At 40.5% G+C, this 25,103-nt stretch overlaps 2 protein-coding genes and 1 long non-coding RNA gene across 3 annotated transcripts; 1 reads left to right on the plus strand and 2 right to left on the minus strand.

The window, feature by feature from the left end:
• Nucleotides 1-361: 361 nt before the first annotated feature.
• LOC116020293 lies at nucleotides 362-1,090 on the plus strand. The gene is made up of 2 exons (XM_031260775.1): nucleotides 362-693; nucleotides 730-1,090. The coding sequence occupies exons 1-2, from the start codon at nucleotides 362-364 to the stop codon at nucleotides 1,088-1,090; spliced, it is 693 nt and encodes a 230-aa protein (XP_031116635.1).
• Nucleotides 1,091-10,160: 9,070 nt separating this feature from the next.
• LOC116021289 lies at nucleotides 10,161-12,414 on the minus strand. The gene is made up of 2 exons (XR_004098964.1): nucleotides 12,357-12,414; nucleotides 10,161-10,759 (listed from the first exon to the last, which is right to left on the minus strand). It is a non-coding gene; the product is annotated as an uncharacterized LOC116021289 (long non-coding RNA).
• Nucleotides 12,415-22,208: 9,794 nt separating this feature from the next.
• On the minus strand, nucleotides 22,209-22,823 carry LOC116020294. The gene has a single exon (XM_031260777.1). It carries the CDS (start codon nucleotides 22,821-22,823, stop codon nucleotides 22,209-22,211), a length of 615 nt encoding a protein of 204 aa, XP_031116637.1.
• Nucleotides 22,824-25,103: the final 2,280 nt, after the last annotated feature.

A 25,103-nucleotide genomic window follows, 5' to 3' on the forward strand; every position in this document is an offset into this window, starting at 1 on the left:
AGAAATTTTTGAGAAGTAATGCTTAGAAACTAAGCTTTAAACACCGCGGTGAGGTGGTGAGCTTATTTGAATAACATATGTGGTTATTTGCTATATATGTGGCATGTTACACCCGTGGGTGTGTAAATCTCCAGGTAAGTGATCAATTATTTGAATTTCTTGATTAAAAGCATACATGAATAATTTATGTGTATAGATGCTTACATGAAATAGAGTGGGAAACACTCTTTTAAAATAAGAACCTTGCTTTCAGTAAGTTGCAATACCTCCAAGGAGAGACCAAGCTGCTCGTGAAGAGGATGTCCCGACTAGCGCTGAATTGGCCCGGACATTGAGACAGTTAGCTCAGTTAACCCAGGTGATGGGGGATCGTATGCTTCAAGAACCTCAGGGGAATGGCAATGGAGCCGACATGGCTAAGCTGGTGGCTGAGCGAAACCCACCCACTTTCTTAGGGCAGGAGGACCCTTTGATCCTCGAAGAATGGATGCGGGTGTTCGACAAGATGTTCGATGCTCTCAACTGCCCAGCCGAGCGGCGAGTAGATATAGCCGTTTTCTATCTGCAGCAGCGAGCTGATATTTGGTGGGCTGCAGTTGGACCGAACCTGCGTCAATCACCCGCCTTCAGTTGGGAAGCCTTTAAGGAGGCTCTAAGGGAGAAGTTTTACCCTGAGTACTTCAGGACAGCCAAGTATGATGAGTTCCTTCACCTGCGTTAGGGAAATAGGACAGTTCAGGAGTATTACATCGAGTTCATCGACCTAGCAAGGTTTGCACCTACCCTGGCCCCTGATGAGCGTGACAAGGCAAACAAGTTCATCAGAGGACTAAACTTTGATACTCAGAAGGGGCTCAGCATGTTTAGATGTCAGACTCTGGACGAGGCTTATAGCAGGGCTGCTAGCCATTGCCAGGTTCAGCAGCGGCAGTGGGAAGTCCATGGAAGGGGCAAGAAAAGAAGCGAGGAAGATCATTCGCAGGGTGAGAAAAGGCCCAAATACTCTAATCCAAATCAAAACCGGAACTATCAAGGAAAGGGTGGGCCAAGGAATTATAATGGCCACCGGAACTATCACACACATGCATAATATCATCATAAGATAATTCAATTGATAGTCAAATAAGAAGTCAACTATAAAAGTCAAGAATTTCAAAAAGTCAACTTCATCTTCTTCCCCAAATTCTAAAATTAGGGTTTGAAATTGAAAATTCAATTTTTGCAATGTAGCATGTGGAAAGTCAAATTGATGGCATATAATAGTTCTATAACAAGTTTACTCATCAATTCAAGCATCAATTTCATAATTTGAACAAGAAATTCAATAAACCCATGTACACAACAATGGTGTTCACACTTGAAGCTCAAATATAAATATGAATCCATCAATGCAAACATCAATAATGAAAGAACTCGTTCATGAATTCACGATGCAACTGTTGCCATGATCTGAAATGATTGTCGTCTTGGCTTTCCAACCATCGTGCTGCCTCTCCTATAACTGAAAATGGGAATAATTTAAGTCGAATTATCTCCTCACTAAGTCCTGTATGTACATCCCACATGCTCGTATGAACCTTGTTATGTGTGCATTGGGATCTTCAGATGGTAATCCCGAGTATTGACTGTTCTGAACCAGTCTGAGAATAGTTGGATGCACATGAAAGTTGACATTTTCCATCGGCAGTACATAGATCGAGTTATGCATGTTAAAATCAGGGGTCATGTAATCTGCAATTGATCTTTGCAGTTCCTGAGGATTTCCATAGTATTCTTCTTCACGAATATTTTCTTGGTTGTTTGCTCTGTTAGCTTGTGGTTCTTCAAGAATTGGTTCTTCACGGTTAATGGGTGCTTGTGGAATAATTGGAACTGGGGGTGGATTTGGTACAGTTGTTCCTCTTCCTTGTGGATTTCTTGTTGCGCTTGATGAAGCCATTTGTGACCTTTGGGTATTTTTCTTCCTAGATGCTCTATTAATTTCAGGAATGTAGGGTAGTAAGCCTTGATTTCTTTTTTCTCGCGTGTGCATTCACCTAGTAAGATTATCAATGAAACAAGGATTCCACAATTGACTAGAAGTAGTCAATTGGGTAAGTAGCAAAAACAAATAAAGTAGAAATAAAACAAAAGAAAGTGGTATGGATTAACAATGCTCAAATCTAGCAATCATTCAATCAAAGTAAACAAAAACATATGACAAACTATTGCCCTCCCCGGCAACGGCACCATTTTGATGGGGTTTTTGCAGTATTGTGTAGGGGTTGAATCGTCAAAAGATATTTGTGTTAAAACGGATGGACGTGGAAGTGTGTCAAGTGTTTGGGTGTTTACTTGATTGAGTCTTGCAAGTGATTTGAGTGTGGTGAATGGTGAATCGTGAGTGAAGGGAGTTCATAAGGTTTCGTTTGATTGCAAGAAAGTGGTAAAGTAAAAGAGTTTGAAAATATATAAAAGAGGTAGGGATTGGATAGTGTTCATCTATGTTGCATCTTGGTGTGTCTAAGGTAATGGATAAACAATGCTAGGATGTTGGCTATTCAAAAGTGTGTGTTCTTAGTCCTTTTCCACCTTTGTGTACTAAGGCTTCTTTGACTTAGGAGTGCCTTCAAGCATCCAAAGCTCTAAGAGGAATTTTATCAAACACTTGAGCTACACACTATCCTACTATTCTTAAGAAGTCCATAGGAACTATTGTAACACCCCGAAAATTCGTTCAAGCCTTACTACCGATAATTAATTCCTTGGGTAATTTAATTAATTCCAATTGGGCTAATTCTTTCAATTTAATATATATACATATATATATATTCTTGAGCCTAATTTGATTATTCTAATCAAGAGCCCAATTAATTGAATTTATTCTTGTAAGGGATTTTATTCAATTTGGATCCTTACAATCTTTGTAATTAAATATTCCTACAAGCCCAATTTCTTGATCATATATTATATAATATATATGTAATGTTCCTAAGACATTTTATGGGCTTCCTTATTCTAATTCTTATAATTAATTGTAAGGGGTGAATTCATTTAGCCCAACTTACTAGTCTTGGACATATATTTAATTCTTGTAAGCCATTATAATATGTACTTAAGCCCATCTCATATTAAAGTCTTACACCCTAAATATTGTATGTATTCTTAGTATATATTTTGAAGATCAAAAACCCCTAAAGGTTTTCACTCCTCTCCTCCCTACTCTACACCCACACGCCATTTTCCTCCTCATTTGCATCCAAAATTGATCTTCATTTCTCCTTCAAGTTTACAAGTCAAGATTGCTCCTTTAGGCTTGTTTAAGTTTGGGTAAGTGCATCTATCTAGGAATATTCATTTTATTAAGTTTGGGTAAGTGCATCTATCTAGGAATATTCATTTTATCTTATAGTTTTAGTGATCTTTATGCATGTTCTTATGTGTTTCTTTTGGGGTTCTTTGGGTAAAAGATGATCAAGAAGGTGTTTCTTTTGGGGTTCTTTGGGTAAAAGATGATCAAGAAGGTAGTGGGGCTTTGTGAGCTTTGTTGAGGCTTTGCTTGGGTGGAAAGAGCTTCTTAAGGTAACCACTATGTCCATCAAAACTATTTTTATTCACTCCTATTCTATATGATGTTCTTGGTGTTGGAAATCCTGAAAATTCCTTGTGATTAGCCTATTTTGTTGAATCTATTTGTTGGATTTCATCTTGATCTTTTGATTAGTGTTGTATGATCATTGATGGTTTGGATTTCCATGTCTTTGGCCTCTAAATTGGATGAAATGTTGGTGTATTGGGTCTGATTTTGCTCTCTGGAAATACCTCTTTCGTGTCTGCTGTTGATGTTCTGGAACTGGGGTTGGAGTTGACCTTGCGGAGGTCCTCGGCGGCACAATGTAACCCGCCGGGGAGTTCCGCAAGGCCAAGGTGGTTGGGTTGAACGGAGAGTGGTGTTCCGTTGAGGCAGTCCGCCTCCTTCCTGCGGAGGAGTGCGGCGGAAGACGGTGTTCCGTCAGTGTGTTCCGCAAGTTCTCTGGGAATCTGCTCCCAGAGGCTGCTTTGTGATGTTGTTGTCTGTTGTTTCTCCTTTGTTTCTGATTATTGTTGGATTGTTTTGTGGAGTATTTTACCATGTCTTTGGAGTATTTATCCATGCCTTTTGTTGGGTATTTACTACCTTGTCTTGGAGATTTATTCATGTCTTTAGTTTCCCTTTTGTACTCTTGGTCTATTGATTCTTGATATTCATTTACCTGGGAGTTTGTTTGTGTTCATAGATGAGATGAACACTTTGTTTGGTTGTCTTGGGATGATGTTGGAGTATGAGTATATGATGTTGGTTTGTTGGTATCTTTTGGAGGTTGATGGGTGATATAGCTGTGCTACTATGGATTGTATTTGGGTTGATTACCCCTGTGATTGGACTTATATGGATTGTATTTGGGTTGATTACCCCTGTGATTGGACTTAGGTCCCTGTGATTTGGGTTGATTACCCCTGTGATTGGACTTAGGTCCCTGTGATTGGGGTTGATTACCCCTGTGATTGGACTTAGGTCCCTGTGATTGAGCTTTTGCCCCTGTGATTGGGTTCGTTACCCCTGTGATTGGACTTAGGTCCCTGTGATTGGACTACGGTCCCTGTGATTGGGTTCATCACCCCTGCGTACCAGATTTCTGGGTTTTGACTTCCGACTGTGGTTGGGTTTGGTATGGTGATTGGTATGAGGTTTGGAGGTTGGATTTGGGAGTTCTTTCTTGGTTTATGTGTTCATGGGTTCCTTGTGTATATTCGATTGACATCTTATGATTCTTGGTTATGGTTGGTTGGTTTCCTTATGATTGTTGTTCAGTTGGTATCTCGTTTATGGATTGGTTGTTGCCTTGTACTCTCGCTGATGAATATTGGCTTGTTTGGATGAGTCTTGGTTTATGATTCGTTCAGTTTATCCTTGTTGAGTATCCGTTTTGAACTATTGAACAGTTTGTTGGTGTTTATATTCTATATGGGTGTGTAAACCTATTTACAACTTATATGTATATCTATACTTCCTTGCGGGTGTGAATGGTGGTTACTTAGCAGTCTTTTGCTAATGGTTCTTTGTGTGTTTTCCAGGTTTGCCTTAAAGTCTTTGCGTGAGCGCGATAGAGATACACCCGTATGAGGAGGCTTAGATAGTGGTTATGTTTTAGATTTATGCTTTGGCCTGTGAGCCATTTGAGATTTCTTTATAAACTCTTGACTAGTGTTTGGATGTTTTGAGACTTGACTTAAGGATTATCGTTTATACAGTTCAGTTTTTATGGTTAGCCTGTGCATCTAGGCCGTGTTATCTTACCTAGATGTGGCATGACGCCCTTAGGTTTTAAATTCGCTTCCGCTATGTTCTGTTTGGTTGAGTTAGGCAGCTGTTGTGTTGAGATTTTATCTATCTCAGCCTGTGTGAGGTTGGGGGTGTCACAACTATGATTGTTTCAAACCTACAAATCCTAACTCTAATCAAAGACATGAAAGAGTCAAGAGCTCAATCTCTCATCTAGATTGGCCAAATCCAAACAAGATCTTATCAAAACAACAACCAATAGGCAAGAATAGATAATCTGACAATCTAAGCATATAGATCCCAAAAATAGATATATGATCAACACACTAGCAACATATCTTCACACAATCCAAATCCCTAGATTAAACTAGCCACACATGATATGAAATTCAAGACAAAAGCTAATTTAATCCAAGAACAATATAGCAAAATATAATAGAAATGAAATAGAGATCACCTAGAATGAAGTAATCCTTCAATCCAAACTTGTGGTCATCTACAATTGAAATCTACCTAAAACTAATCTAAAAAATGAAAAGAAAATGGAATAGTAAAGATCTATAAATTGGGTTTTACTTGGGTTCTATAACGAAGAAGATCAGACAAGGCATTTGATAAGCCTCCAAGATACCCATAAATTGAATACATATTAGGGTGTTTTGTCACGCTTTTAGCATCCTTACATTATGAATTATGATCATAAATGCTTTAAATTCACTAACCAACACACAAAAGCTACTTTTAGCCTAAAGGAGGTGAAACAGGAGTCTCGGGAGCCAATAAGAGCGAAAACTGAGATTAAAGAATGAACCAGGCAAGATCGGAGCCCCGGAGGACCCAAAAAGACTGCCACACGCGTGTGAGTGCACGTGGCCGCAATCCAGTAGCCTCCCACGCATGCTCACACACGTGTGGAGTGGCGTGGAGACTACAATGCGTGAAATTTCACTAGGGNTGATTGGACTTCGGTCCCTGTGATTGGGTTCATCACCCCTGCGTACCAGATTTCTGGGTTTTGACTTCCGACTGTGGTTGGGTTTGGTATGGTGATTGGTATGAGGTTTGGAGGTTGGATTTGGGAGTTCTTTCTTGGTTTATGTGTTCATGGGTTCCTTGTGTATATTCGATTGACATCTTATGATTCTTGGTTATGGTTGGTTGGTTTCCTTATGATTGTTGTTCAGTTGGTATCTCGTTTATGGATTGGTTGTTGCCTTGTACTCTCGCTGATGAATATTGGCTTGTTTGGATGAGTCTTGGTTTATGATTCGTTCAGTTTATCCTTGTTGAGTATCCGTTTTGAACTATTGAACAGTTTGTTGGTGTTTATATTCTATATGGGTGTGTAAACCTATTTACAACTTATATGTATATCTATACTTCCTTGCGGGTGTGAATGGTGGTTACTTAGCAGTCTTTTGCTAATGGTTCTTTGTGTGTTTTCCAGGTTTGCCTTAAAGTCTTTGCGTGAGCGCGATAGAGATACACCCGTATGAGGAGGCTTAGATAGTGGTTATGTTTTAGATTTATGCTTTGGCCTGTGAGCCATTTGAGATTTCTTTATAAACTCTTGACTAGTGTTTGGATGTTTTGAGACTTGACTTAAGGATTATCGTTTATACAGTTCAGTTTTTATGGTTAGCCTGTGCATCTAGGCCGTGTTATCTTACCTAGATGTGGCATGACGCCCTTAGGTTTTAAATTCGCTTCCGCTATGTTCTGTTTGGTTGAGTTAGGCAGCTGTTGTGTTGAGATTTTATCTATCTCAGCCTGTGTGAGGTTGGGGGTGTCACAACTATGATTGTTTCAAACCTACAAATCCTAACTCTAATCAAAGACATGAAAGAGTCAAGAGCTCAATCTCTCATCTAGATTGGCCAAATCCAAACAAGATCTTATCAAAACAACAACCAATAGGCAAGAATAGATAATCTGACAATCTAAGCATATAGATCCCAAAAATAGATATATGATCAACACACTAGCAACATATCTTCACACAATCCAAATCCCTAGATTAAACTAGCCACACATGATATGAAATTCAAGACAAAAGCTAATTTAATCCAAGAACAATATAGCAAAATATAATAGAAATGAAATAGAGATCACCTAGAATGAAGTAATCCTTCAATCCAAACTTGTGGTCATCTACAATTGAAATCTACCTAAAACTAATCTAAAAAATGAAAAGAAAATGGAATAGTAAAGATCTATAAATTGGGTTTTACTTGGGTTCTATAACGAAGAAGATCAGACAAGGCATTTGATAAGCCTCCAAGATACCCATAAATTGAATACATATTAGGGTGTTTTGTCACGCTTTTAGCATCCTTACATTATGAATTATGATCATAAATGCTTTAAATTCACTAACCAACACACAAAAGCTACTTTTAGCCTAAAGGAGGTGAAACAGGAGTCTCGGGAGCCAATAAGAGCGAAAACTGAGATTAAAGAATGAACCAGGCAAGATCGGAGCCCCGGAGGACCCAAAAAGACTGCCACACGCGTGTGAGTGCACGTGGCCGCAATCCAGTAGCCTCCCACGCATGCTCACACACGTGTGGAGTGGCGTGGAGACTACAATGCGTGAAATTTCACTAGGGTTGCTTTTCGGAGACTATTTAAATCCCCTTGATAGATTTTCAGAAGAGGTTCCCCATTTTTTAGAAAGACTTTAGATCATTTTAGGATTTGTTTAGATAATTTCCATTGTAGAAGACAACGAGCTTGGATTGAACGATCACTTCATTCTAGGTGATTTATATTCCATTTCTATTATATTTTACTATCTTGCTCTTGGATTGAATTAGCTTTTGTCTTGAATTTCATATCATGAGTCGCTAGTTTAATCTAGGGATTTGGATTGTGTGAAGATATGTTGATAGTGTGATGATCTTATATCTATTTTTGGATCTAAATGCTTAGATTATTGGATTATCTATTCTTGTCTATTGATTGTTGGATGAGATCTTGTTTGGATTTGGCCAATCTAGATGAGAGATTGAGCTCTTGACTCTTTCATGTCTTTGATTAGAGTTAGGATTGAAGCTTTGTAGCAATCATAGATCCAATGGACTTCTTAAGAATAGTAGGATAGTGTGTAGAACTTTGGATGCTTGAAGGCATTCTTAAGTCAAAGAAGCTGTAACACCCCGTAAATTTCATTCAAGCCTTAAGACCGGTGATTAAATTCCACTGGGCATTTTTATTTAATTTACATGGGCTCAATCTTTCCAATTATATACATATAATTCCTTCTAGAATTATTTACTAATTCTAAGGCCCAATTCTTGATCTAATTCTTGTAAGGGATTTATTTATTTTATTGAATCCTTACAATTTCTATGGAGCATTTTATAATGGCCCAATATGCATATATATTTGCTCTTGAAAGATTAAATTCCTACTTAGTAGTATTATATTAAATTGTGCAAGACCCATTCTCTTAAAAAGCCCATTATCTACTCTAGTTACCCTAGTGTAATATATTTTATGTATGTAATGATTTCTCCCATAATATAAAAGGGACTTGTATCAACCCTACCATTTCTTTTTCCTTCCCTGCAAACAATTCACTCTCAACCTAAACTCTTCTAAAAACCCTACAACATACACTACCCCTTCACCTTCAAGAATCAAGTTAAGATTGCTCTTTTAGGATTGCTAATGCTTGGGTAAGTGTTTATTTCTAGGAATACACCTTGCATCATGTTATTTTCATAATCTTTATACAAGTTCTTATGTTATTCCTTTTGGGGATCTTTTGGGGAAAGATGATCAAGGTGAAGGTGAAGCTTAGTGAGAAGGTTTAAGAGTTCTTGGGTGAAGTGTGCTTCAAGAGGTAACCATCATGTCTCACAAAATCTATTTTACACTCTCAATCTATGATATTATTTGGTGTATTGGAATCCTGAAATTTCTTGGATATTAGCCTTGTTGTTGGTCTGTGAACCTTTCTTTTGATGGATTATGAACTTGTGTTCTTGATCCTTTGCATATAGATGTTTATGGATATTTATTGGTATGGATTCCTTATTTATTTGGCTTCTGGGAGATGTAATCTAGTAATCTGATCCTATTCTTGTATTCTGGAATGAATATTGTGTATTCTGTCTGTTCTGATCTGGGAGTGGTTTAGAGTTGCTCTTGCGGTAAGGTTAGGCGGTATAATGTGTCCCGACTAAGTGGTCCGCAAGAACAACGAAGGAAGGGTGTGGCGGAAGGTGGTGCACCGCTGGGCGGCCCCGTCCCTTCGTCTGGAGAAGGACGGTAGACCGGCGTACTCCGCTGGAAGGCACCGTTGGTGTGGACGGTGGAGTGTGGCGGCACAGGGTGTTCCGCCAAGGTGTACCGCTAGTGTATCCTTGGTTCTGTTTCCAGTGAGTTGTTTTGTGATCTGTTGTCTGATTGTTTCACCTTTGGTTCTGGATTTTGTTGGAATATTCTGTTGGGTATTTTACCATGTTTTTGGAGTATTTATTCATATCTCTTGATCCATCTTTTGAGCCTCTTGGTTAGTTGAATCCTTGATTATATTATCTGGGAGTTGGTTTCTGTTCATATCTGAGATGAACACTCTGAGTGGTTGTTCTTGGGATGAGTTTGAGGTTGGATATGGAGTGGTGGATCCTTGAGTATCTCTTGGGCTGTTTGAGGATGAACTTGTGACACCCCGGGTTGGTCAACCTTACAACCGGGAGCATCATCGCCACACCTAGGGTGAACCCAGCTAACCTTTAGCGGTTCATCACTAGGTGCTCAGGCTAATTTTCCTGACCTACACCCACTTCCCATAAACCTGTAATAATTCACAACTAACTAACTCGACAACAGTTGAGGTATAAGTTAAACATTCCAAACATTCACACATATATATATATATAGGTTCATAGGTGTGATAACGACGTCCTTAGAACCCCAAAACATAAGTTAGATATATATACATAATCACAATGCCAAGTTTGGCAATTGATCTACTAAGACTACTGCAGAATATGTACACAAAAAGAGAGTTTTAGACTACCCCGACATGACCTCCACCACCTATCAGATCATACGATACACTGGGATCTCAAACTCTCCCCAAACTAGATGCCATTCGCCCTCAAACCACTTAAGGTGATCCAAGGAGCGATCGGTGACAATGACCATAGACCATTCTCCCTCAGGAGGAGTGGGATCCCAGAGATATGGGTAATGTACAATGAATTCCAGGGGGTCGCTACCCGGTTAGACTTCTATTGGGTAGTAGCCCCACCGAGCCTGATGAGCATCTACCAGAGACACAAGAGAGCTGGATGATGAGAAGGAATCGTCAGGAGCTAGCAGAGTGTAGCTGGGTACATAGGGGTCTTCCCCTATCGTATGCTGTATATAGTCTCCATATCCAAAAACTGAGCCATTATAGTTCGGTGAAGTTACCGAACTATACGACTCATTGCTGGATGACATCTGTTAAAGGGCAACAGTGAAGCACCCGTTAGCACGACGGCTAAGTAAGAACCCATAAGCTTCTCATTTATAGGTAAAGATGATTTAACTTACCAATTGACCATAGCATAGAATTTCCTATTGATTGACATGCTTTCATGCTTGTAAATTACGATAATATAAATATGCATAAAGCTATCACATTCACATTACACGCGTGAATTTTCACCACCATACTTGACATCTTCACAAAATCCCATTTCTCAGACATCACACGACTAGTTTCTTGGAACTAGTATCACACGTCTTAACATAGCCATTAATTTAACCACTACATATGAAAACTCGACTTAGTTTCATTTCAAAGTATGAGGCCTTATAGGAAATGTTGAATATTCCTTGTCGTTGACCGATTGAACCTGGAACATGGGCTTGCGGTCATTACCCAAGTTCTCTTCTCGGTCCCTTGGACGATAGTTCATTAGAATGGACCCTAGTGTGGCCCCGTCTAGGTCCATTAAAATGACGCCAACCCGGAGACGACGAAGTCAATACGCTTAAGTGTGCACACCCCCACAGTCTAGCCATACATGAGTGACGTAGAGACTCGGCGAATAGACTTCGCCTAAGTACGAATACAATCGTACATATTTCAATGACAACCTTTAGTAATTATAGCCCAAGGTAAAAAGACAACAAGGTCCTCTTAACTTCTTGAAACTAAGGTTTTATTCATTTTAAACGTTCACTACTCTTGTTCCGACAATACGCTCACCTTTCCTACTTATACACTCATTAACATATGTATTCAACCGGTGGTACATAATTCACATATCACGACAACAACCAACATGGCATGATTACACTATTAGATTCTTTCCTATACTCACAACGCACTTTATTACTTATTCATGTTCACAACACATAGTTCACATACACTACCTATACCTATACATATATATATAACATTAACATACCTATACTCATATATATATATATATCTTATATATATATACGGTATATAATATAATATATACATAATACATATGACATACACTATGTAATATAGATATACTAGAGTACGTATATATTGTAATATATATATTCATAGCATGTAATTGGTAATATAATATATAATATAGGTATATAATAGGTATATGGTACATGATATAATGTGTATGGATAATACATATAAATTACCACATAATATATATATATGTTACGGTATATATATATAGCATATATATAATTATGTATTCTATTACTACCTATATACATATATTATGTCACACACACACACATACATAATTTATATATATATGTTACGCCACACACACACTCACGCAGTATATATATATATACACATCACGCCATACATATATATATTATACCACACACACACACATGTACACAATGCATATATACATATATCATGACACACACACACACAACATATATATATATATATATATATATATATATATAACCCCTAATTTATGTGTACAACATGCCCAATACACAAAAAGTTCATAAATTACATACAACTTCATGGATTGGAAATTAATTCACCAATTACCTACTTTGAGTAGCTATAATTCCAACTTGAGGGGTAACTTACCTCAATCTCACTATGAACACAAGAAATTCGAAGATTGAAGCTCGGGATTCAACCTTTGCTCTTAAAACCCTAACATAAACACGGTAATACAAATAGGGTTCAACAAAATTCTACCCAAAACTATGAACTAGGAGTAAAAATATAACTTTTAACCGAATAAAATTAAAGTTTTACCGAACAAATCGCGATCAAAGCTTGAAACTTTGCTTCACTCTCTCACTCTCACGAAATGGAATGGGAAATGAGGATGAAGAAGTGAAACTTTCTTCTTCCCATCTAAACGTATATATATATACACATAACATTATATCTATAAAAATAATGAAAATAATAATAATAATAATAATAATAAGATATGTAATGTTTATCCATATATATTAATATAATAATGGTGAAACTTATCTCAGATATATATATATACGTAATATGATATAATAATAATAATAATAATAATAATAATAATAATAATAATAAAATATGTGGAATGCTTATCCAAACTCATCTCTTAGAATTAATATTTTAATTACTAGGTAAAAATTAGTGACACTTGTCACTACCTTGTGGTTCCAAAATAAAAATCTTTTAACTTATCAGTTGTGGTCCAAACAGATAAAATTTCGGTGGAAAATAATTTAAATAGGAATAATTTTGAAACCAAAAATTTATCTCAGACTAAAACTCAAAATTGGGCTAGGTTCGATACACCGCGAAATATAGCGATGCTACGATCAAAAAAATTTTTCGCTGCTATGAACCAAATTTTCAGGGTATTACACCCTACCCCCCTTAGGAATAGTTTCGTCCCCGAAACTTCCTTCCTAACACATAAGGTCTCAACACACAGCCAGTCATATAACCACACATCAAGACATTCAATATACAACAGTTGATCGAGCACAAATAGACAATCAAATCTATACTACTTACCTGAGTTGAACAAATCTGGATAACGTTCTATCATGACGTCTTCCAGTTCCCAGGTAGCTTCCTCAGGGCTATGATTTGACCATTGGACCTTGACCATTTTCACCGATTTCCTCCTTGTATCTCGGGTCTTAGTGTCCAAGATCTGGATTGGCCTTTCCTCGTACGTCAATGAGTCATCCATTTCTACTACTTCCGGTTTCAGCACATGTGAAGCATCAGGTACATACCATTTGAGCTGAGAGACATGGAATACGTTATGTACTTGACTTAATTCAACTGGTAGGGCTAGTCGATAAGCTAAGTTCCCTACCCTTTCCAGGATTTCATACGGCCCAATATAACGAGGACTTAGCTTCCCTTTCTTGCCAAACCGCTTCACTCCCTTGGTTGGCGAAACTTTTAATAATACCCTATCTCCAGGTTGATATTCCACGAATTGTCGTTTCAGATCGGCGTAGGACTTTTGACGATCCTGTGCCGCTTTCATTCTTTCTCTTATCACCCTATTTGCTTCGATAGTTTCTTGTAGATACTGAGGTCCTAGAACAACGACATCACTTTTGTCGCTCCAACATAAGGGACTTCGACACTTCTGCCCATATAATGCCTCATAAGGCGCCATGCCAATGCTCGAGTGATAGCTGTTATTTTACGAGAATTCAATTAGGTCTAGCTGATCATCCCACGAGCCTTGAAAATTTAGCGCACAACTTCTTAGCATGTCTTCTAAGGTCTGTATAGTTNATGTTTTTAAATAACATTGGAGTGGTTGACAGGTAATACATCTTTACTTCCTGTTCTACTTGATCGTGCTCTATTACCTCCAGATTAAGCCTTTGAAAGTCTTTACACAACTATTCCGGTAGCACCCACAGAGCATGACTCGATTTTCGACTTAACGCGTCGGCTACTTTGTTTGCCTTACCTTCTTGGTATTGGATTTCCAAATCGTAATCTTTAATCAACTCCAACCACCTCCTTTGCCTCAGATTAAGATCCCTTTGGGTAAAGATGTATTTCAGGCTTTTGTGATCTGTGAAGATTTTACAGGAGACTCCGTAGAGATAGTGTCGCCAAATCTTGAGAGGGAACACCACTGCTGCGAGCTCTAGATCGTGAGTTGGATAATTAACCTCATGTGGCTTCAACTAACGGGAGGCATAAGCTATTACTTTCCCATCCTGCATCAGGACGCATCCAAGTCCTTGATGTGATGCATCGGTGTATAACTCATATCCATCCGTCTCAGTAGGTAGAGTCAACACCGGGGCCGTTGTTAATCTTTCTTTAAGCTCCTGGAACGCTTTCTCACATTCTTCACTCCAGTAGTACTTCGTAGTTTTCTTAACCAAATTTGTTAAGGGCTTGGCTACCTTAGAATAATCTTTGACAAACCTTCGATAATAGCCTGCCAATCCCAGGAAGCTTCGGATCTCTGTTACTGATTTGGGCGTCTTCCATTCGGTCACTGCTTGTACCTTGGCTGGGTCTACGGCTATCCCTTCTTTAGTGACAACATGGCCAAGGAAAGCTACTTCGCTCTTCTGAAATTCACATTTAGACAATTTAGCATAGAGTTGTTTTAGGGTAATCACAGGGACCGACAGTCCAATCACAGGGACCGAAGTCCAATCACAGGGACCGACAGTCCAATCACAGGGACCGAAGTCCAATCACAGGGGTAATCAACCCAATCACAGGGACCGAAGTCCAAAGTCAGAAGTCAATAGNAAATATCTCCCAACTTATCAGTTGGGGTCCAAACAGATAAAGTTTCGGTGGAAAATAATCCAGATAGAATAATTTCCGAAACTAAAAATTTATTCCAGACTAACCCTCAAAATTGGGCTAGGTTCGGTACACCGCGAAATTCTGCGATGTACGATCAAAATAAATTTTCGCTGCTATGGGCTAATCTAATTAAATAGGAAATTCAAGAATAATAGTATGGTGTCTAGAAATCCATTTCCTATGACAAACGGGTCCGAATACTAGCTCTTAAAATTTTTACGGTTCGTGACCGGGACGTTCGATCGCAGCTTAATAACAACTATACTCACTTATAAAAATTCTTTTGAAATATCTGAAGATCATAACTTANGTCCAAATACTAGTTCCTAAAAATTTTACGGTTCGTGACCAGGACGTACGATCGCAGCTTAATAACAACTATACTTATAAAAATTCTTTTGAAGTATCGGTAGATCATAACTCATGTATGTCAATACCTTAGGATAAAATAATAATGTTAGGAAAATACGGGGTATTACACAACAAGAATTTCAGGATTTCCAATCACCAATTAATCATCATATAGAATAGGAGTGTAAAATAGATTTTAGTGGACATGATGGTTACCTCAAAGAGCTTTTCCTACTCCAACAAGCCTCTAGCAATGCTCACAAAGCCCCACCTTCTTGATGATCATCTTTTTCCCAAAGAACCCCAAAAGAACATTATAAGAATATGCTAAAAAGACTATCAAAACACAAAATGCAAGATGGATTCTAGGATAGATGCACTTACCCACTCCTAACCAAGCTTAAAAGAGCAACCTTTACTTGAAAACTTGTAGGGAAAGTGAAGATCAATTTTGGAGGATTTCCTAGATGAAAATGGCGTGTGGGATTTCTTGTAGGAGGAAGAAGGAGTGAAAGCTTTGATCATCAAAATATATATTAGGAATACATACAATATTTAGGGTGTAAGACATTTAAAGTGATGTGGGCTTAAGTAGCTTATAATATAATGGGTGTAGGAAATAAATATAATCAAGACTAGTAAGTTGGGCTTAATGAATTCACCCCTTACAAATTAATATAGTAGTTAGCCCATAAGATGTCTTAGAAACAATATGTATATTATATAACATATGATCAAGAAATTGGGCTTGTAGGAATATTAAATCACAAATGTTGTAAGGGTCCAAATTGAATAAAGAATCCCTTACAAGAATAAATCCAATTAATTGGGCTCTTGACTAGAATAAATAAATTAGGCTCATGAATATATATATACAAGTGTATATATATTAAATCGAAAGAATTAGCCCAATTGGAAATAATTAAATTGCCCAAGGAATTAATTATCGAACGAAAGGCTTGAAATGAATTTACGGGGTGTTACACTCTACCCCCCTTAAAAGGAGCTTCGTCCCCGAAGCTCAAAGCTCGCGGGAACTTTGAAATAGAACGATTCAAAGAAACGAAGATTCAACGGAAGATTAAAAGGAAACGATTGCTCAACCACTTCTAAACTCAAAACATACTAACATGCAACTAAACTCAAGAACATACTAACACTTCTAACAATCTAAACTCATAACTTACCCAACCCAAACTAGCATGCAAGAACATAACTAAACAGCTTACCTAGAGCAAACAAAGCCGGGTAGCGCCGCCTCATATCGTCCTCCATCTCCCAAGTTGCCTCCTCGACTCCATGGTTGGACCAAAGCACCTTCACTAGCTTGATTGCCTTGCGCCGGGTCTCGCGCGTCTTGGAGTCCAAGATCCTCACGGGCTTCTCTTCATAAGACAGCGCCTCGTCCAACTCTAACGTGTCGGGAGCTAACACATGCGAGGCGTCGTGCACGTACTTCTTCAACTGGGAGACATGAAACACGTTGTGCACTCGATCTAACTCTGCTGGCAAGGCTAAACGATACGCCACCTGTCTAATCCTCTCCAAGATCTCATAAGGTCCGATGAAGCGGGGGCTCAACTTCCCTTTCTTCCCAAATCTCATTACTCCACGAGTTGGGGAAATCTTCAACCACACCTTTTCGCCTGCCTGGAATTCCACGAATTTCCTTCCCAGATCAGCATAGGATTTTTGGCGGTCTTGAGCGGCTTTCATTCTACTTTGAATCAGCTTGACTTTCTCGGCGGCTTCTTGCAGATATTGGGGTCCCAAGGTTACTGGATTCACCAAGTCTTCCCAACACAACGGACTTCTGCACTTTTGCCCATAGAGCGCCTCATACGGGGCCATCTGAATACTCGAGTGATAACTGTTGTTGTAGGAGAATTCAATCAAATCGAGATGCTCTTCCCACGACCCTTGCAAATCAAGCATGCAAGCCCTCAGCATATCCTCCAAAGTCTATATGGTACGCTCAGTCTGTCCGTCAGTGGCAGGATGAAAAGCTGTACTCATCTTTAATCTCGTGCCCAAAGCTGCCTGTAGTGACTTCCAAAACTGTGATAAGAACCTCGAGTCGCGGTCAGACACGATGTCGCGAGGCACCCCGTGGTACTTCACCACCTGGTGTATGTAAGCCCTAGCCAACTGATCCATAGTCCACGTCTCCTTCATGGCGATGAAATGGGCTGTCTTGGCGAGGCGATCCACTATCACCCAAATCTTGTCTTTCCCGGATCTGGTCAAAGGCAACCCTCCTACGAAGTCCATAGATATAGATTCCCACTTTCCTTCGGGCACTTCCAGGGGTAGTAACATTCCTNGCAAATCAAGCATGCAAGCCCTCAGCATATCCTCCAAAGTCTATATGGTACGCTCAGTCTGTCCGTCAGTGGCAGGATGAAAAGCTGTACTCATCTTTAATCTCGTGCCCAAAGCTGCCTGTAGTGACTTCCAAAACTGTGATAAGAACCTCGAGTCGCGGTCAGACACGATGTCGCGAGGCACCCCGTGGTACTTCACCACCTGGTGTATGTAAGCCCTAGCCAACTGATCCATAGTCCACGTCTCCTTCATGGCGATGAAATGGGCTGTCTTGGCGAGGCGATCCACTATCACCCAAATCTTGTCTTTCCCGGATCTGGTCAAAGGCAACCCTCCTACGAAGTCCATAGATATAGATTCCCACTTTCCTTCGGGCACTTCCAGGGGTNGCCTTGACTTTCTGACAGTTCAAACAGCGGCTCACGAAGTCAGCTATTTCCTTTTTCATGTTCGGCCACCAGAACAGTTTCTTCATGTCTTTATACAACTTGTCGCCACCAGGATGTACTGAATACGGAGTGTAGTGGCTTTCTTCCAATATCTGTCGCTTCAAGTCTTTACACGAAAGTGGCACGCACCACCGCCCTAAATATCGAATACTGCCGTCGGGGTAGAGCTCGAAGGGTCCCTTCTTGCCATTAACCATCTTGGCCCTCACTCTGTTCAACCGGGCATCGCCCGTCTGGCCCCTTCGGATCTCGTCGAGCCAAGCTGGTAAGATCTGCATGCTAAAGAGTCGAACTTCTTCCTCTACTTGCCCTTCCTCCACCACAGCAATGTTCAACTTTTGAAATTCCTTACACAGATCGTCTGCTAGTACCCACGTGGCATTGAGTGAATGGCTCGTCTTTCTGCTCAGTGCGTCGGCCACTACATTTGCTTTTCCCTCATGATACTGAATAATCAAGTCGTAGTCTTTAATGAGCTCTAACCAACGTCTTTGTCGCATATTCAACTCCTTCTGTGTGAAGATATACTTTAAACTCTTGTGATCGGTGTAAATCTTACACTGCACCCCATACAAGTAATGCCTCCAAATCTTGAGTGCAAAAACAACAGCAGCTAACTCCAAATCGTGCGTGGGGTAGTTCTCTTCATGACTCTTGAGCTGTCGAGATGCGTACGCCACCACTCGGCCCTGCTGCATCAGTACACAACCCAACCCTTTCTTCGACGCGTCACTGTATACTTCAAACCCCTCAGTCCCGGATGGTAAAGTCAAAACAGGAGCCGAAGTCAACCTTTCTTTCAACTCTTGAAACGCTGCGGCACACTCACTGTCCCATCTGAAGGGTGTAATCTTCTTCATGAGCTGCGTGATCGGTCGGGCTATCTTAGAGAAATCCGGAACAAACCTCCTGTAATAGCCTGCCAAACCCAAAAAGCTTCGGACTTCAGACGGAGTTGTTGGTGCCGGCCACTCTATCACTGCTCGGATCTTAGTAGGATCCACCGAAACTCCCTCTTTGGCTATCACGTGACCCAAGAAAGCCACGCTGGTCTTCCAGAATTCACACTTGGATAGTTTGGCATACAACTGTTTCTCCCTTAGAATGTGTAACACGGTTCGGAGATGTTTTTCATGCTCGGCTGGATCAGGAGAGTAGACCAGGATGTCGTCGATGAACACAACCACGAACTCATCTAGATGCGGCTGAAATACCCGGTTCATCAAATCCATGAAAGCGGCTGGAGCATTCGTTAACCCGAACGGCATTACTGCGAACTCATAGTGGCCATAACGGGTCCGGAACGCCGTCTTCGGAACATCCGCCTCCGCCACTCTAAGCTGATGATACCCGGATCGCAAATCAACCTTCGAGAAGATGCCGGCTCCCTACAACTGATCAAACAAGTCATCAATTCTCGGCAGGGGATACTTGTTCTTAACTGTCACCCGGTTCAGCTCTCGGTAATCGATGCAGAGACGCATGCTACCATCTTTCTTCCTCACAAAAAGCACCGGAGCTCCCCACGGCGAAACACTCGGTCGAATATACCCTTTGTTTAACAAATCTTGCAGCTGCTTTTTCAACTCCTGCATTTCCTTCGGAGCCATACGGTATGGGGCTTTCGATATTGGGGCTGTCCCCGGCATCAAATCAATGGTGAACTCTACCTCTCGGGGAGGCGGTAATCCAGGAATCTCCTCGGGAAAGACATCGGGGAACTCACGTACTACGGGTATTTGCTGCACTTCATCTTTCGGAGCACTGAGATCCTCAACTGCACATAAGAAAGCTTCATGCCCCTTGGCGACATATTTCTTGATCTTGATCATCGAGACCAGCTTGACCTCGGGCTCCTTAGTTACCCCTCTATACGATACCCGTTTGCCCCCAGGGCCCTTCAAAACCACCTTCTGCTCGCTGCACAGAATCTGAGCCTTATACTGTCCCAGCCAGTCCATACCTAGCACCACTCCGAAGTCATCCAGATCGAACTGAATGAGATCACTGGGAAAGGTCACTTCCTTAATCTTGATAGGCACGCCCTCGAAGATGTGCTCACATGCCTTAACTTCGCCCGACGCCACCTTGACTGCAATCCTCGTCGCTGCGCTAGGCACAATGCCCAGCTCACGGACCAACTTCGAGGATATGAAAGAATTAGAGGCTCCAGAGTCGAACAACACCAAGGTGGGGACGGAAAGCACTGGGAAGATGCCGGTGACCACGTCGTAGCTCTCGGCCTGGGACTTGTTCATGATGAGAAGCTTCCCTGTCGTAGATGGGACTCCTTCCTTTCCACTTGCTCTCTCGAAGCCAAGGAGAGTCACTCCCCTGCTACACGAGCTGCTGCCTCCTGAAGTCCTTGCCGTTCCAGCGTCGGCCGCCTTCAGCTTCTTGAGGCGATCCAGCATTCCTCCTCCCGCGCCTGGGGCTTCCTCCCGCTTTCTTGACGGTAGCATGATGCAGAAGAGGGAGAATACTAACAGAAGGTGAAGAGAACACTGCGGTCGGTCTAAACCAAACACGCAAGAAAGCAAGTGAGAACGAGCTCACAGCAAGCAAACAACAAACAATCTGCAAAGCATAACCAAAGCAAGTAAACGAGTCCTCACCGCGCGGCCTAGAATTCACACATCTTAGAACTCTTAAACATCTTAACTTCTACTGATCAAGTCCTAGAGTCTCAGATTACAACCCTAGGATCTCTATTCAGACCTCAACACAGGCTCTGATACCAACTGTGACACCCCCAACCTCACACCGGCTGAGATAGCTAAAGCTTAACACAACAGCTGCCAATCTCAACCATCAAACGAAAACATAGCGGAAGCGATTTAAAACCTAAGGGGCNCAAAGAGCTTTTCCTACTCCAACAAGCCTCTAGCAATGCTCACAAAGCCCCACCTTCTTGATGATCATCTTTTTCCCAAAGAACCCCAAAATAACATTATAAGAATATGCTAAAAAGACTATCAAAACACAAAATGCAAGATGGATTCTAGGATAGATGCATTTACCCACTCCTAACCAAGCTTAAAAGAGCAACCTTTACTTGAAAACTTGTAGGGAAAGTGAAGATCAATTTTGGAGGATTTCCTAGATGAAAATGGCGTGTGGGATTTCTTGTAGGAGGAAGAAGGAGTGAAAGCTTTTAGGTTATTTGATCATCAAAATATATATTAGGAATACATACAATATTTAGGGTGTAAGACATTTAAAGTGATGTGGGCTTAAGTAGCTTATAATATAATGGGTGTAGGAAATAAATATAATCAAGACTAGTAAGTTGGGCTTAATGAATTCACCCCTTACAAATTAATATAGTAGTTAGCCCATAAGATGTCTTAGAAACAATATGTATATTATATAACATATGATCAAGAAATTGGGCTTGTAGGAATATTAAATCACAAATGTTGTAAGGGTCCAAATTGAATAAAGAATCCCTTACAAGAATAAATCCAATTAATTGGGCTCTTGACTAGAATAAATAAATTAGGCTCATGAATATATATATACAAGTGTATATATATTAAATCGAAAGAATTAGCCCAATTGGAAATAATTAAATTGCCCAAGGAATTAATTATCGAACGAAAGGCTTGAAATGAATTTACGGGGTGTTACAGGTCTCCCCTGCTTACTTGTTGGACATTATTCCCTCTGCCATTTCCACCTCCAGATTGTCCCTGCCTCGGTCCTCCAGTAACCCTTCCCCATTGATTTGCATTCAGGGGTGGGTTCAGATAGCGCCGTGGTTGAGTAAAACAGTTCTTTGCGTGTGCCCCTCTCGGCCGCACTAGAAGCATGTAATTTTCTCCCCTCGTAAGTTTTCACCAGGGTGGATCCTCCCGCACCGTGGGCATGGGTAACCCCTTACTTGGCTTACTCCCCCCGTTCTTTCTCCTTGCCTGCTACCGGCTTCTCCTAAGTATGGTTTCTTATTTTCAAGTTTCGATTTCCCCTGCTGCGCCTCGGCCTTTCTCTTGTTTCGACCGTACACCTCCTACTGATCCAAGTGCACTTGATAATAGTCCGATACCCGTTTATATGCCTCTTTCAGGGTGGAACACATAAACGGTGAAAGAGCTCTTCGAGTATCCCAGTCCATGCCGCGCACGAATCTTCTGACTTTGCTCACTTCGTCCGGCACAATATCCTGGGCGAATCTTAGCAATTCTACGTACTTTGCATGATACTCCTGAATACTTGCCCCTTTCTGTTTCAGCCTTAGAAATTCTTCGCATTTAATTCCTCGAATTCTTTCAGTGTAAAACTGAGCCCTCAATGCTGTTTTGAAGTCTTCCCAGTCGAAGTCTGGGTCTAGCAAAAGATCAGGCCCGGTTGTAGTCCACCAATTGTCCGCAGCCTTTGTGAGGTAGTACACCGCGGAGGATATTCTCTGATCCGCAGTGCAGTTTACTGCGTCCAACAACTTGTCGAATGTTCTGATCCACTCTTCCAGAACCACGGGATCTTCTTCTCCAGCGTAGGTCGAAGGGTGCCTGCTGGCTATTGCTTTAGCATAATCTACTCGGGGCTGAACTTGATTTTGGTTTGGAGCCTGCTGAGCCATCATGAACTCAGCCATTCTTTCCATCATCTGCACCATGCGATCCATGGTAGAGGTTTCTTCGTTGCCCGCACGACTACGTGTTTTAGGTCTAGGAGGCATATTTACTGAACAAGCAAACAACTTCCAAAAAGGTTAGAATTTCGCAACCTAACCACCCCAAACGCAGCATCGTATCTATTCAATAACTATACTACAATTTCACTGCTCACTTTACCACATTTATCAACAGAGTGCTAAAGTAGGGCACTATAGTCAGTAGTGTATCCTACTTTCCGAATCATCAAACAATCACAATTACTAACAACAAACACATACGATTATTAGCAGAGATTATATCACACAATGAACAATTTTCAAGATTATATGCAGCAATGATAGGTGATCCCCTTTACAGCTATCCAGCCACCAGCTCCGATTCCGTTCCGAAGGGTTTACACTTGGGTTAGGGTGACACAGTAACTTAAGCTTATCTTAACAAACCTAGGTTGACTCAATCCTAGGCTCTGATACCACCTTGTGACACCCCGGGTTGGTCAACCTTACAACCGGGAGCATCACCGCCACACCTAGGGCGAACCTAGCTAACTTTTAGCGGTTCATCACTAGGTGCTCAGGCTAATTTTCCTGACCAACACCCACTTCCCATAAACCTGTAATAATTCACAACTAACTAACTCGACAACAGTTGAGGTATAAGTTAAATATTCCATTGATTGTCTGTCCCACCAAAACATTAGGTTCCCTATGCGCGGGGTTCCGACTTTATTTCCTTTACTTTATTTTTATTATTGCTTTATGTTTTATGTTATCTACATTTACTCTGCTTTACTTTTCCCGCATTTAAATATTTGCTAGTCTATTTGAATAATTTTTGCTTTATTTTATATTTACATCCTTAATTATCTATGTTTATGTTTTATTATTATATCGGTTTTATATTTCTATCAGTTTATAATAATTGAATAGCACTCCGAAAACCCTTTTGTATATTATGTCTCCATTTCTTATAGAGCATCGATAACGGAGGCAGACCTATGACGGAAGCTAAAGTGTGGAAAGAGGGATGCGTACTTGGTTTATCCTCTTATCCCTTTTCTAATTTTAAGTCCCGTTTTTTATCTTTAAAGTGTGGAAAGTTTTGTTTATATAGCTTTGTGTATATGTTGTGTTTGAGCTTACCATGTTATAGAGGATCGTTAGCATATACCCTATATCCCAGTGCAAATTCCAAAGTGTGTAAAGGGATCTTTTATTTGTCTAATCCTTAGAATCCCTATTTTGTTCCTTTACCCTATACCGTATGGAAACATCGAGGGCGATGTTTATTTTAAAGTGTGGAAAGGACGCACTTTGTGCTTTATATGCTTATATGCTTAGACTAAGAAAGTTAGAGCTTTTGGGAATGATAAATGGGTGTATTTGCAAATTGAAAAGAGAGTTATTATTTGTGTTATCTAGAGAGAATTTTGACTAGATGCCCAAAAATTTTTACTCTTGAAATATCTTTGAGGAAGTTACTTTTCGCACCCATGAGAGTGTTTAGCGCCAAATAAGTTTATATTCTTGCCTGCTTGCATGATGTTCACCTCTTATTTACATAGGACCTTAGTCAAGGATCTCTCAAAGTGGGAGTGTGCACTTTTTAATTTGAGAAAAGATAAAATTTGCAAGGCCCGGAATTAGACTAATTTTGGTAGGGCATGGGGCAAAAGGTGAGCCTATTGGTAAGCTTAATGAAAGAAAAATCCCTTGATCACAAATAGAAAAAGGCATGAGGGGTTGGCATGGAGAAAAGTTGAAAAGGCAAAAGGCCAATCACCGAGTTTAAAATTGAGGGAAGCCAATTCGTTGGGTTGTGTTCAACCATAGTCTTCGGTAAGCGAAAAGCTTTATCTGGAGTCGGTTGTTCACATAAAAATATCCCAAGAATTGAGAAAATATGAGATGAGGTGAGCCGCTTCGCTAGGATTCGGGTACCCATTGCACTCTGTCTTCGAAAAAGCATGGAGCTCCATGTGAAGTCGGGTGGCTCGATGACGTTATCCTAGGAAGTGAGAAGAAAAGAGGGACCGCGCTAAGCCAAAAAGCGGTGAGTGGTCCTTGCCCCTACCCTCATTTATATTTACGTTGGGCTTTGGTGTCTAGGGTTGGAAAAATTGATTAACTAGTACACATCGTTCCCACTAGCGGGATCGGCTAGAGGCCCAAATTAAATGGAAGGTGAACCAAACTTTGGAAATGCATGCTTGCGAATGGTGTGAGAAGTGCGATCCTTTGTTTTACTTATTTATCTATGAAAAGTTTTTATTTCCCGAAAATACTTCT

The sequence above is a fragment of the Ipomoea triloba genome, chromosome 5 (genome assembly GCF_003576645.1).
Source record: "Ipomoea triloba cultivar NCNSP0323 chromosome 5, ASM357664v1".
Lineage (NCBI taxonomy): Eukaryota > Viridiplantae > Streptophyta > Magnoliopsida > Solanales > Convolvulaceae > Ipomoea > Ipomoea triloba.